This window comes from Pollachius pollachius (genome assembly GCF_949987615.1).
Source record: "Pollachius pollachius genome assembly, chromosome: 18".
NCBI lineage: Eukaryota > Metazoa > Chordata > Actinopteri > Gadiformes > Gadidae > Pollachius > Pollachius pollachius.
The window spans coordinates 3,330,107-3,345,840 of NC_136951.1; the positions used below are offsets into that span (position 1 = coordinate 3,330,107).

General features: G+C 44.8%; 1 protein-coding gene across 1 annotated transcript in view; it reads left to right on the top strand.

Moving 5' to 3' along the window:
- Positions 1 to 8,207: 8,207 nt before the first annotated feature.
- Positions 8,208 to 15,734, top strand: part of ntng2b (netrin g2b) — a 59,254-nt gene continuing 51,727 nt past the window's right edge. The window contains exons 1-2 of the mRNA XM_079755548.1: positions 8,208 to 8,589; positions 9,302 to 10,115. Coding sequence (XP_079611674.1) covers positions 9,894 to 10,115 — 222 coding nt within the window. The 5' untranslated portion in view covers positions 8,208 to 8,589; positions 9,302 to 9,893. The remainder of the gene's footprint in view (positions 8,590 to 9,301; positions 10,116 to 15,734) is intronic.

Sequence of the window (15,734 nt, forward strand, 5' to 3'; positions counted from 1 at the left end):
GGAAGATTTGTGTGTGGAATTGTTCCCTTGGCTCCCGGACAAGGAGGAACAGTGGGAGACGAATGGGATTAATACAATGACGAGTTTGACTTGATAGGAAGGCCGTGGTACAGAGGAACTCACACAGGAACTCGTGTATACATCATGGCATATCGCACACACGTGAACCAGACACCGGCTAGTCTGCATACCAACACCATCACACACACACACATATGCACACACATACAAACTGCACTTTAATACAACTGCACATATTTTGCCATGACTTAACACACACACACACACACACACACACACACACACACTCACACACACTCACACACACACACACACACACACACACACACACACACACACACACACACACACACACACACACACACACACACACACATATAAATAGGTTTCCAAGGTTTCTTGATATCCATTTCCTCTCTATCTCTACAGTTGACCCCTGACCTGTTGGGTGTAGAGCTTCCAAAGACACAGCTCATTATCCAGTGTCTTTTATGTACACGCTAGGGTCTATTTCAGCCCCAAGGAAGGACACAAATAAATAAAGACTACGACTGCTTCTCCTTAGACCTCTCACGACAATGAGGAGATGGAGACTCTAAATCACCCTGGGGGTCCCAATCAGAACACATTACCATATCCCAAATTATGACGGACGTACTAGAGAAAACAGCAAAAGTAGGTTATGTTGCAGTATCATGATGGCTAACTGTGCATGTGAGTTGTTCTCTACTTCAGAGCCATATAAAATCAGTTTTAGTTTATCTATTAAACATCAAATTGTACTATGTTTATCAGCGATCCCGTTTCATGTTGCAACTTCAAACCTATGAGGACAGATTCACACCCACATAGCTATGCATCACCATTAGGCCTGATTGTAATTAAAGTTATGCAGATAATTGCTGATTGTAGATTATAGTAGCGTCAACAGGCATCCATTAAACAACACACACACCTCAGCACATCATTTTTTCCCACCATTGCAAAACATCACTTAAGGACTCCATCCATCAGGGGCATCTATCACGTATCACTGGCCCAGTGGCTAGGGCATAAATAGGCAGTGCACTAAATGTAGATAGATTAATGAGCACAGGCCCACAGGTGACAAAGAGGGTCATGGTGGCGGATGGAGGCTCCGGGCGGGACAAAGACTAGGTTGAATGGGCAAATCGATAAGAGGAAAAGCTGTTATTGATCATTGTGGATTGCTGGATTTATCCCCTACCCCCGGCTTACCACCACCACCCCTACCCCCTTCACCAATGTCAGCAAGGAGTGCACGTCGGAGGAAGAGACGGTGCTCTCTGCCCTGAGAGCAAGCAAGGAGGGGGAGATACATCTCTTTCCCTAGCCAGCCCCCCACAACCACCACCAGTAGCCGTCCTCCCTTTTTAATGAAGGATAAAAATGATGTGAGTGGGCCCAGTGACTGTTAACAGAGCATTCCTCTAGAGGGGCTGTAAATATCTCCCAGACGCTGTCTATACCTTGACTTTAATCTGCTGCTAATGTAACGTCATAAAACCCCATCCGGCGTGGTATAGAAGCCATAGGAGTGTTAGTAGCCAAGAGTAATATGTTATTAGGATAACACCGTTATGGGATTACACTGGATTTTTATCCCTTAACACAAATTTCATAGGATTGACTATATAAGTGTATGGGGTAGGACGCAATCAATAGCCTAATTGATTCACAAAAATAAAGAAAAAATGACCATTTATTACTTTTTACTATTTATCCTTTTACAGAAATGCCCAAAATGACATAATTATTTGTACTTTTGGTACTTCAAGCAGAAGTACTTTCAATAATTCCACTAATTTCCCTCTTGATTGCTTACATTTATGCAACTCAAAATACAAAAAACGAAATGAACAAATGAAAATAATCGTTGGTCTTGCTACACCCACCCTGATGTTAAAACCCTGTCAGGGTTTCCAGAAGGGTGGACGCAAGGAGAGCGTTTACCCTTCAACTTGTAACTTTCAGTGGGCCGATCAAACTGGGCTGATCAAAGACAGTAGCCGACATCCCCTCTTTGCTTAGGAGACCAGAGGGCTGCCTGCTGTTTGAACTGGGGAGGGTTTAACCTTCACTAAGGGACACAGCCATCCAACCACATTACCATACCGCTCTAGAACAAGTTCTGCTCTGCTGGGATGTTATGCAAGGACACAACATATACATAGATAGATAGACAGAAGACAGATAGACAGATAGAAAGATAGAAAGACAGACAGACGGACAGACAGATAGACAGATAGAAAGACGGACATATATAGATAGATAGATAGATAGATAGATAGATAGATAGATAGATAGATAGATAGATAGATAGATAGATAGATAGATAGATAGATAAACAGGTAGGTAGGTAGGTAGGTAGGTAGGTAGGTAGGTAGGCAGGCAGGCAGACAGACAGACAGACAGACACACAGACAGACACACAGACAGACAGACAGACAGACAGACACACAGACAGACAGACAGACAGATAGATAAATAGATAGAGAGAGAGAGAAAGAGAGAGAGAGATAGAGATAGATAGAGATAGAGAGATAGTTGATGTAAGGATAAATTGATGGATGGTTGAATGAATGCGCAGATGGATGGATAATACTTGTGATGTTTGTTTGTGTGTGTGTCTGTGTGTCTTTGTACAATGAGTGAGTGAATGAATGAATGAATGAATGAATGGAGGGATGAGTGCGTGGGTGGGTGTGTCATTGACCGGGTGAGTCAGCATGTGTGTGAGTGTGTGTATTTGTGGGTGGGTGTGTGTATACCCTTGATGCAGTCTACCCTTCAGTGTGTTGACTCTGGGTGCAGAGTGTTAGCCAGTATGAAAGGCACCTTCACTGGGCCGCATCGATCACCAGATCACACCGGGACACCCAGGAGAAGATTCACTCAAGCACAAGCTGCCGAGCACAGACAAAAACAGGGCATCACTCAAACACACACATCTTATCATGCATGGCCTAGCTCTGGGTTTTTCTCTGTGATGCTGTCTTATGGTCACACTCTTATACTCGTTTGCTAAACGTGTTCGTCTGATACTGTGGGACACTGTACTTTTACAAAGTGGCACCCAACTAACCAACCTAAGTCAAACGGACCCCACTACTGTCAGAATATTGAACAATATGTGAACAAAATATACAATAGGTGAACAACTTATATACAAATATATATTTTATCAAAGGTTCAGTGTGTATAATTGATGCATAATCCCATGAAAGTAGTATTTTAGAATGAGCCCTTTCCATCTACATAGGGTCCTCTTCCTCCTGCCATGTTGCCCCGTAATGGTTCTACAGTATCCCAGAATGGACAAACCACTCTGGAGGTCACCTGTTTTTAATTCAATTAACTTTCAATAACATTTAAACATAGCCTGTTTTTCAGCTTGAATTCAAACATGACGAGATAAAAAAGTATTGTGTTTTGGGCTGAGAGTTCTTGGAAGGAGGGGGGGCTATCCCCCTGGTCTCATCCAAAGCCAACTTTGGAATACATATTTACTACCGTTAAACGTTAGACTATAAGTGAAGCTTGACCCTCTCTCTGATGCGGGCATCCTCACCTACAGCTGCCAAGACGGAGCTCCACACATCCACAAACACCACTGGCGCTCAGAGCATGAAAACGGTCTCAAACTGGGAGTGAAACGGTCTCAAACTGGTTGGCAGAGACTGGCAAAAACTGAACTTACTCCTGTTTTTCTCTCAATAACAGTCATATTTCCGTAACAGTGATGAAATGGCATATTTAATCAGATTAGACTTTTAAAACTGCCCATTGACAGTCATAATCACTATCTTACATCATTGCTATCCAAGCAATGACCTACATTATGACACTTACAGACTAAATAAATATAACAATTTATGAATCTATCAAGGAAGGCAATCTCTTAAAGGTGACATATTATACTACCAGGTGTGAGTGATTAGCCGTTACAAGCCGTTTCTTCTGACATCACAAGTGGGTGTGTCCACCTAGATGTGTGCTGGATAGATCAGTCTACCAGCCTACCCAGTGGACTGTAGCAAACGGTGCTCATCTATCTGTCATGCATCTAGGTAGACACGCCCACTTGTGGGCGTGTCTTTATTAAATCATGTTTTTTTATTGTATTTTTATATATATTCTAAAAAAAATTCTACATAATTCTGTTCAATATTATGTATGCACATTGTATCTATGTATTTATATACCTCTTCAGTCATCTACCAGCACGCTCATAGAGAAGCGGATGGGAGGGGTCTGGACTCGCGGAGGGGGAGGGGTAGTAAACACCCTGTGGGATGTTAATACATGGTTTGGGTGGCTTAATAAAAGGGTCAGACTTTAGAGTGTGCCCTTGTTTACGGATCAGCACAGGGTCAGGCCGGCTCCCTGGTGGACCAACACCTGATATAAGTGAAAAAAGCCTTGCTCCCAAGGTAGAGCAAGAAACTGCCGGCTGCTAGGAAACCTTACTGTATGTGTGGTGCTGTGTGTGCCGTATATGTGTGTGAGTGTGTGTGTGTGTGTGTGTGTGTGTGTGTGTGTGAGGTGAGGGGTTGTTGCTGATTGCTGTTTGTGCGAGTTTCCATTGCATGCATGTGTGCAGGGTGAGGGGTCTACGGATTGGTCTGTGTGTGTGTGTGTGTGTGTATTAGTGCACACACCTGTGAGTGGCAAAGATAGCTGTGTGTCAAGCCATTGTCTGGAAGCCGCAGCTGTGTGTGTGATCACCCACGCTTGTTTAAGGCCGGAGAGACGTCCAAAGTGACAGGTGTTCCCCGGTTTGAAGGAACACAAAGGGAGTATTGACCAAGTGCATCAGATGAATGAAGGAAAGGAGCTGTACTGATTGATCCATGGCACAACGCTGATAGTATCAAACCTCTCCCGTGTGCTGCCAAAGTGAGGCTCTCAACTAATGCAAAAATGCAATTACTCTGTAGGTATAAACACACACACACACACACACACACACACACACACACATACACACACACACAAACACATTATATATATGTTTGCAGAAGCCCTCTCTATCTTGAAAAAACATCTGAAGTCCTACCTCTTCCAAGAACATCTCCCAAACTGTCTCTGTTGTTGTTTTTTCGGCTCTTGTGTTTTTAGCTGCTGTTGTTGAATGAAATTGACACTGAGGTTCGAATGTACTTTGTTGAGATGTACTATCTCTGTAGCTCTGAGATGTATAATGCACAACAAATACTAACCTAGTTGTTTTCATTCCAGTAGCTATCTCTCCAATCTATCCATTTTTTATGCATTTTGAATTTGTCCAATTTTGATTTTTCATTTTGATTGTTTCCTGCTTCCCTTCACTTCACAAATGCCAAAATGTATTGTACATGTCAATACGTCTATATATAACACATATATAAAATATATACTGCCCATTCTGCACATTTGAGCTCCCTGCGCAAAGATAAGTGCCCTGCTGACAGCTAAATGATTTTCTGATAATACAGGACTCGTTTGGGACACTGCTAAAGTTCCAAATCTGATTTATGCAAGTGTGACTCCTGCACATTATACCATTGCGTCACCTCTTCAGCTCAGACACAAACCAAGAGAGACAGCAACAGAGAGGGAGAGAGTGAAAGAGAGACTGATAGAGAGAGAGAGAGAGAGAGAGAGAGAGAGAGAGAGAGAGAGAGAGAGAGAGAGAGTCAGGGACAGGGACAGGGACAGAGACGGAGAGGGAGGGAGAGAGAGAAAGAGAGAGAGCAGAGTAAGAGCGATGGGCCCTGCCCTGAACCTCGTCCAAACTCTGCGGGCCACCATGATGAAGGGTATATTTTTTTTATCAAGGTCTGCCAGCCAGTCTACTTCAACATCGCCCGCCTCTGCCAAAACACAAGGAAACAGAGAGGGAGGGACGGAGGGAGAGGGCAAGGGAGGGAGGGAGAAGGGGAGAGCAATAAAGAAGTGATAGTGAGTCTGTGGCGAGGGAGAGAGAGAGAGAGAGAGGGAGAGAGAGATAGAAAGAGAGAGGAAGGACGTCACAGGAAGACTGCTGTCATCGGCTTTCACCTCCTCACACAGACGCTCTGCATCTTACAGAATTTTCCTTACTCTCTGGGGCCCGTGGTGGGTATAAAGATCTCTGAACACAACCCTTTCTACCCTACATCTTATCAATAAAGAATACACCATAATGGGGCTTCCAAAACATAATGGCTACCTTTGCTCCAAAGCGCCGCACATTACCGCCTTCCATACGGTGTAGTCAATGTAACGTTTGAATGTTTTCCCTTTAATACAGTGGACTTTGCGGTATGTAGGGCTCTGTAAGCTGGGACAGCGTGTTGTCTGGTTATTGATGCTCCTGGTAAGCTCGGCATAATTGAATTTCAAAACACAATATCACTCATTCATCATGTTCAGGTCTGACATTTCTACCTGGCTTTTGATGTACTTTTGAGTACACCTTGAGTACTGGGGTAGACATTCTATATGTATATGTATATGGAGATATTTTATAGTCTGACACTGCTTGTCGTAAAAGTGCATTATATTAATTACAATGCACTGCTATAGTAATACAGTACAGTTTATAGCTCATACTCATACACACAAATACTCATATACTTATGTGTTTGTAAGCAACCCCTTCACACACATACACCCACACAAACACGCACACACATTTTCAGACTGTGATAAATGACATGCAGTTTATTTTTCCTCTTCGACTTAATATCAGTATCACTTTTGCGGGCCCCTATGCTGTGTTTGCAGTGCCATAAAGAATAATGGACATCAAGAGGCCCTTATCTGTTTGAATGCTGCTCAGCGCAGAGAGCCGGTGAAGGGATGGCTGATTTGGTTCGGCCAGGAGGAGAGCACTGGTCCACCTCTGTGGCATGACAGGGGTTAATATTCATATCAAAGATGTGAAGAGAGAGAAGGCAGGCCAAGGACAACCTATCGATCCACTCTGGTGAACTGTTAGCCGTGCACATTCATAAAATAGTCCTATTATTTGTATAATATCTCTATCTATCCATCCATCCATCCATCCATCCATTCAACTATCCATCTATCTATCTATCTATCTATCTATCTATCTATCTATCTATCTATCTATCTATCTATCTATCTATCTATCCATCTCTCTATCTATCTATCTATCTATCTATCTATCTATCTATCTATCTATCTATCTATCTATCTATCTAACTATCTATCTATCTATCTATCTATCTATCTATCTATCTATCTATCTATCTCTCTCTCTCTCTCTCTCTCTCTCTATGTATCTCTCTCTCTCTCTCTCTCTCTCTCTCTCAATCCATCCATCCATCCATCCATCCATCCATCCGTCCATCCATCCATCCATCTATCTATCTATATCTACATCTATATCTATATATATTTAGCTATCTACGTACATCTGATAGACACTTGTTAGAAATGTGTTAGTTACCGCGATCAATTGTGGAGCTGTGTAGATTAGCGGAGCAGTTTGCGTGACTGTGTGCGCTCATGTGGGAGCGGAGGGAGAGGGGGGAGACGGGGGGGGGGGGGGGGGGGGGGGAGCTCTAGCGCTCAGTGTCGCCGACGGAGGCAGGACGGAACACAACGCCGAGCCACAACATGGGTAATACGATGGCGGAGGAAAAGTTTGATATTGGAGTGGATTGCGTTTCCCTAAGTTATTTCATAGCTCTGTTTTCAAGTAGGCTAACGCCGTTATTTTTTCATTACAACCAAATATTAAAACGCATCCCAGTTGTGATTAATATTTGTATCGTATTACGGGACGATACGGTGTGACTGAGCAATAGTCAGGGTCCGGTTCCGCTGGTCCTTTAAACGGAGCAGCAGATCGGCCCGAACTGGGGACACTTTGGTACCGTGTAGGAGAGAGAGAGTATGAGAGAGTGAGTGTGTGTGTGTGAGAGAGAGAAGAGAGAGAGAGAGAGAGAGAGAGAGAGAGAGATGGGATCCGAGACAGCAAGAGCGGAGAGGAAGTTGCACCAGCCGGTTCAGGCAGCAGCGAGCTAGTAGATAAAAGCTCAGATAGTGATTGAAAGTGATGGTAAAGGATTTAGCTTGGGCATTAACGGAGGAGAGAGAGAGAGAGAGGGAGCGAAGGCGAAAGGGGGGAGAGAGAGAGAGAGAGAGAGAGAGAGAGAGAGAGAGAGAGATAGAGCAAGCGAGCGAGAGCGCGCGAGAGAGAGGGTGGAGATTTTCCATAAACCTTTTTTCCCTCTGCCCTTGAGCATCAGGGTAAACCCGGGCTTGTAAAGTAGGAGAAGGTCGGGCACGAGCCTTCCTCAAAGTCCGTCATTTTACTTTTGATACTCCTTTAAGCCGTGAGGTTCATCTCTCCTCATCGCTGCAGATCGAGGACATCGATCTACCTGGCCGCCGTCCTCCTCTGTGTCATAAAAAAGTAAACGACAGAAGGCAAAAAACAAGCGGCTCTGCCATCAGATAAGCGGGAGTACAGTGATGACGGCCATGCTGAACCGTTACGAGTGGAGACGCTGAGGACGAACAAACTAACTGTCGTTTCCTCCAACGCGGACAGTAAGTAGCCATATCTCTCATAAACAAGCTCACAACAACAGAGGATTAGCACCAGAACGGCTAACATATCATCCCGTAGAAGTGACAGTGCGGAGAACTCTCTGGTTTTACGACATATTTGTATAACTTTAAGTAAAACCCGAAGTTACCACACGGGTATTATACTGACACACACGAACATCATACCAGCTGCTCTGCGCCGACACATCCCTACGGTGGTCCGAGGCTAACGATAACAACTACAGACAGTGTGTTACTTAAAGTCAAAGGGGAGATACATACCTATAGAAATGTTAGCTTAGGTGTGTGAATTGCTTAGACGAGGGACGTGTCTATAGACATCTGATCACATACAGCAGTTGAGCTCGAGCGCAGATCACAACTCTGTGCGGGACCATCTGGAGCACGTGCTTCAAACATAGGCTGCTCCCTGTTTTTATATAGCTATATACACTTTAAAGACGTGATGAAATTAATTGAACTTTGCCAAATTGCAGTTTTCTGCGTTTTCACCTACGACCCACAGGGTTTGGGGCTAAATAGAGAAAACCTGAAAGTTTTCAATTTTAACAGATTTGATTTAATTTGACATGCTTTAGCCATAGATTCAATAAACATTGCATCAAAACACAGGTTTGAAGATGAATTTCAGAAAACATTGCTCCCTAACTATTTTTAACTTCATATGTTCAACCTCTTTTTCTCTCTCTAGGACAATCAACAAAAACTTGCCCTGGGTGTTACGTCCAATGGATATACCTTACGCTTTCGTACCCTCTCATTCAGCCAACCGGACCATCACCTCGGTTTACACCTCCTTGTGGGAAAGCAATCTCTGAGACATTGGTTTTTGTTAACCGCTGCGATAGACTGTACTGCCCCACGCCCTGCGTCAGTATGGTGAAAGTTGATGCAGAAAGTTCAGAGCGCTTTACACCTCTACACCCTCCATTCCTCAGATTCTACTAATTAGCCCCAGTGCAAAAATGAGTTGTGTCCTTGGGAAACTGTAAATATAGTCTTCCCTCACAACAATAGCCTTGTTCTTTCTTATATTAGAGGAGTCTGTAAGCCTTTGGGGGGTGCCCCATTCTGTCCCACCAGTTCACCCCAGTAAGACCCAGAGGGCAGTGATGAGGCGCTGAGACCAGAGTGGTTCGCCGGCTCCTTGATGAAGATCCACACCGCATGCAGAATTCCATGCGCTTCACCTTGCTCCTGAGAACCGTGGCCCGTCCCGCCCTCTACGGCCCCCCGAACCCAAGTCCGCCTGCTCTTACTCTGGCCCCCTCGCCGGCCCTGTCATGCTCCCCTGGACCCTCGTCGTCCTGCTGCTGCTGCACTGCGTGGCCTTAGCGCTGGGCCAGTACGAGCTGTGCAAGTCCCTGGTGAGCACGGACGATGGTTCTGTGTGGGAGCACTACGCCTGCCAGCCTAAGACCGCCTCCATGAAGGACCACATGCGCATCAAAGTGGACCCGCCGGGGATCACATGCGGAAACCCGCCCGAGCGCTTCTGCACACTGGTCAGTAACTAGCCACATCATTCATATTTAAGACGTCTGGTTTATTTTTATGACTGCATGCAAACACTGACTGTTTATTCTTGATGTCTTTCAACAGTACTTTCTTGGACTAGAATTGCCTTTCTTCAGGCTACTGTAGTCGTTAGACTCCAGAGGTTTACATTTTCATTTACATTTTACATTACGGGCATTTAGCTGATGCTTTTATCCAAAGCGACTTACAGCGGTCCATACACACATTCACACAGCGAGGGCGGAGTCGACCACGCAGGGCGACAGCCAGCTCGTCAGGAACAGTCAGGGTGAGGTGTCTTGCTCAGGGACACCTCAACACTAGGAGGAGCCGGGGATCTAACTAGTTTATCCCCACAAAATCAACCACATAAAATATTAATTTGTCAGAGAGAATTTGCCTGAAACAATATTGAATTCTGGTATCCTTTTATCATAGAAATTAGTGCAGATTCTAACCAGCCAGTTGAAGTCTAGAATTACTAATGACTAAGATACTGCAATGCGACCTCTTTTTCAAAATAGAGGACACCGGTAAACCTGTAAAATGAAGAATGCCTTTGACCTCCTATGGAGAGTTCGGGCCACAGAGGATTTTTAGTATAGAGTTGGCTGGTTCTTGTGAAGTTTGGTGTGGTTTGACAGAGCCCCCAAGTCAAACAGGAGGAAATTGTATTTCAGTCATATTTAATTTAATAAAACAACATGTAGTGTTTAAGTTCAAGGACACTGGCTCTGAGAGGAAGAGGGAGGAAAGGTCCTCTCCTCATGCCGGATTTAATAAAGCTCAGTCTATAGGGCAGCTCACATATTGAACAAAAAAAAACTAAATACAAACATAAAACCCAAATAAGGCTACTTTGATGCGTATTCAAAGAGCTTATTGCAAAAGTTATATTTTTATTTAATTTGTCAAACAGTAATATTTAATAATGCTCTTAAGGTCCAGGTTCTATTTTGTTGGCTTTGTTTGTTAATATTAGTTGAGGAAGTGTCTTTATAACGCAAAAATATGCATAAAAGTAATTTAAGGCTAATAGAGAGAGAGAGATAGGGGAGCATCATTGAATGATTTTAAGGATTTACATTTGAATGAAGACATTACCTTTAATATAAGTACTTGTCACATGCTTGGTTGTATTTAACAATATAATTTGGGGTTGTTATCTTTTTTAAACCTAAACGTCAACCTTAACCAACCACAACGTTGCCCACACACCCCTGACCCAGGACTGTACGATACACCCCCCACCAGGTTATAGGCCTAACTCATTCAGACATATAACCGCCCGCAGGCGACAATAGGAGGAGGCGGAGGAGGAGGAGCGGATGTTGTTGTGCTTGGCTAACTAATGGTTAATGATTTGTTTAATGTAGAAGTAGCGGAAACCACGCCGTTTGAAGAAAGCCTCTTCAATGTATTCACTTGGAGGAGAGGTGAGGGGGTGGATGGTGGGTGGGGTCTGAAGAAAGTCGCCTGCTGCCATAACGTATTGACGTCTGGCCTCTAATGGTCCCGGCCTGGAAACTTCCAGAACTATGTTCCTGAGCGAGCAACGATGAAATATTGATGGGTCCTTAATGGGCTTCCTTACAAGGGTTGTTGGTCCGGCGACTCTCTCTCTCATTGGCTGGATCCTGACTGGTGCTGCTAAGCCAATGGATGGGGGGGGGGGGGGCGGTGGAGGATGGACCTTAGTCAGCACTTTTGCGTCGGACAGCATACGTCCTCACCGCAGATGGTTGCATCTCTGCCTGTGGACGCTCGGTGTCTGGGGGGGGGGGGGATGGATCACAGAGGACTACAGGGACCAGCAAGGTGGGGGGGGGGGGGGGTTATTAAAAGCTGACCCTAGCACGTTATAAAAGGAAGAAAAAGGACTAAACCCAGACAACAACAGGAAATCATTATAATATAATTATATATAATTATAATTTAACTAATCATTTGCATTTATGAATCAATGTTTTCCTGCAAGCGACCATAATTATTTATGCGATAGTGCAATCTTTAATACATAGAAATTTTTTATACTTTCAGCAGATGAATCCCTGATCCCCTCTGCATGCGTTCCCTCACGGTGTCACCACGCTATTGTCTCCTTCTTTATCCTGGAATCACCTGCTAGGCTGCATTGGCTGATGTGATAAGTATACAGATCGTACTTAGATTCTTCCTTAGTTGCCTCCTGCCATCTCCGTAGTTTTTTATAACTGCGTTACAGCAGGGAAAAGTCAGTGCCACATTTCACCGGTGTGGATTCACCCATTTAGCATTCCCACATGTCATAAAAGAAAATAGAAAAAGACTGCATTACCCGATGCGCAGAGCTGTTCATCCTTAATAAGTCTGGAGACACATTGCGCAAGATGCAGAATAGTTTCTCTTCCCCTCCCTCAGTTACATGAATACATCAGTATGTTAGTAATGATACAGACGGAAAAAGCCAGTAATTTGTGATTTTGGTTTCTGCATTGGTTCCCACTTGTTTTAACCCACCACCCTGCTCTTTAGGGTGGGGGGTCTCCACATTGTCCTTCTTCCACACCCTTTATCTGTCTGGCTGCTGGGGAATGCGGCATTCTGTTACTCCGCCAAACATGCCGACGTGTTGGCTTACGACAACACGACGGGCCCTCACGCTCAACTTTGAGGATGAGGCTACAGTCACTGGTTCTCTTAGAAAGCAGCTGGAGTTGGTTAGCAAGATCTTTCTTCTGTCTTATTCTCCCTCTTCCCATGTACTGAAACTCTATGTAACCGACTAGAAAACGAGTTGAGATTGATATAGAGAATAGGATTTGGGAAGAGGGAGAGGGTCAGGAAGGGATTGTGTGTGTGTGTGTGTGTGTGTGTGTGTGTGTGTGTGCGTGCGTGCGTGCGTGCGTGCGTGCGTGTGTGCGTGCGTGCGTGTGTGTGTGTTGCGGAGAGGGATAGCTAATGATCAGGGAAGGGTAAGAAGCATCCCAGCTTAGCTAAGCAGAAAGATGAAATCAGACCAGTGTTGCAAAGTAGTACACACCCTGTTTGTACAGGAATGCCGCATTCACAAAAGCCCTTTCTTTATTACCATATGGTAATGTATCGCTGCACTGTGTGGTGTGTGTTCCTTTTAATGAAAGCAATCAGTCTCTGCTTGAGGATAGACAGTTATTTACATACGGGACTTCCAAACATGCATGCATGTGTGTTTAATAAAAGAACCACACAAAGGAACTGCTGTAATGGAGAACAAAGTACAGTAGGGAGATCTGCACCAACTGTCGGTGTGTGTATCAGTGTGCAACAACAACAACGAAAAAAACAAAAAGGCACCTTCCTGTTCCACAACAGATATGCCCATTTTAGAAGGTAGAAATCAGCCAGATCTAAAAATAGACATGAGAGAGCGAGAGAGAGCGAGAGAGAGAGAGAGAGAGAGAGAGAGAGAGAGAGAGAGAGCGCAAAAGAGGGAGTCATACAGCAGCGGAAGAGGAACGGGAGGAAGATGGCAGCTGGTGGAGTGTAGATCAGTGGATCAGACCAAACTGGGCCTATAGCCACGCGACCCCGCCCCTCCACCAGCCCCACCTGGCTCCGCCTGGTCAGGGCCCTTCGCCCTACCCAGAGGGGGTCCCTGGTCCCCAGGGCGGAGGCACATAACCACTCACCAACCACTACCCTGAAGGAGAGAAGGAGTGAAGTCCAGGCAGACGTTGCTCTGATGATGCCCGGCTAGGGGCATCAGGGGGAGAGAGAGAGAGAGTGGGGGGGGGGGGGGGGGAGAGAGAGAGAGAGGGGGAGAGAGAGAGAGAGAGAGGATGAGAGCACTGGGCATCATTAACGGCAGTACTAGTATGAGCCAGAGAGAAAAATGATATTTAGACTGAGGGGTTTGAGTGATAATGAGATCCAGGAGGGGAGGGAGGAAGGTATGGGTATTGCCGAGGGGGAGGTGCAGTTTGAGGCAGATAGAGGAGTGGAGGAGGGGGGGTGATGGGGATGTCATACCTTGGCAGGCGGAGCTGAAAGCGATGGTGTTGGCAGCAGGGAGAGGCTGGTTATAAGTGAGACTTATCCCAGGCTGAGGTGATACTAAGACGGATTGGCCACACGATACCAGACAGCCTTAAGGTAGACTCAGCCTGCAGACACACTCACTAAACACATCCGCTGGTCCTGTGCGTGCCCAGGTGTGTGTGTGTGCATGTGCGCGTTCACACACATGCATTATTTGTTGAAGACATTTCTATAGAGTGGCTCTCGTTGAGGCCAAATTGTGTCCTATAGAATCATAAGCCTGATGTACTAGGTGCATGGAGACACAGACACATGTACCAACAAAAAAAACCTACAAAATCAAAGATTCTAAGTAGAAAAGTAATATTGCATTCTCCTAGCCCTCTGTGGTTTGTCTTTATTGGTAAGGTCATTCAATTTGATGTTTCAACAAAACAAAAATAAATTGTGTTCTCTGACTTTGGATCTCAAGCCTTATTCCCCTTGCCGGTACTATAACCTGGACATCTTCATAAGTCAATCGAAGACAGGAGGGATGTTCCACTGAGTAGTGGGGGGGGGTGGGTTAGATACTAAGAGACCTCTACATATTAGCAACCAAGAAGCCTCATGTTTCAAAGGATTAAAGACGATGATAAGATGATATTTCATATATTTTTTTAAATTCTCACATACAATACCGTTCAAAGACGATTTCATGTTTTCAATGAAAACTCACACTTCTATTCAACGGTTTTCAGCTGTGCTAACATAATTGCACAAGGGTTTTCTAATCATCAATTAGCCTTTCAACACGATTAGCTAAACTATGTACCATTAAAACACAGTAGTGATGGTTGCTGGAAATGAGCCTCTGTAGACCTATGTAGATATCCCATTAAAAATCAGCCGTTTCCAGCCAGCATAGCTGGAATGACATTTGTAAGTGACCCCAAACTTTTGAACGGTACTGTGTACCAGAATTGATATCAACGTTTACCCACCCATAAGAGAATAGGATCCACACATTAGTGAAAGAGATTGTGCGACCCACTCTAAACTGTCACTGTGCTGAGACTAGTATAATGTCGTCTGCGGAATTCATCATTGCATCACGTGAAGAAAAACACTCCCTCTTTTATTTAGCGTGGGTCGCTCCCACCCCTCTGGAACACTAGAATACACCGGCCGCATGCATCACTGAAACATAAGATAATGCCCTGACCAAGGAACTCTAGTCGCTCAGGACTACCACATATGTTCATGGTTTGTTGAAACAGGGGACGGCTTAGCTCAGGAGGTAGATCCGGTTGGCTGGTAACCAGGAAGGTTGCTAGTTCAGTCCCCGGCTCTTCCTATCTGTGTGTCGAGGTGACCCTGAGCAAGACGCTTCACCCTGACTGCTCCTGATGAGCTGGCTGTCGCCCTGCATGGTTGACTCCACCGTCGCTGTGTGAATGTGTGTATGGATGTAAGTCTCTTGTACGTCGCTTTTGATAAAAGCGTCTGCTAAATGCCCTCAATGTAAATGTAAAATGTAAATGTAACAGAGGTTGTTTGTCAGGTTTTCCTTCGATCTCTACCTCGTACGAACACCAAAGGGCTGAGGCCTGGTTCAGCCGAGGCCT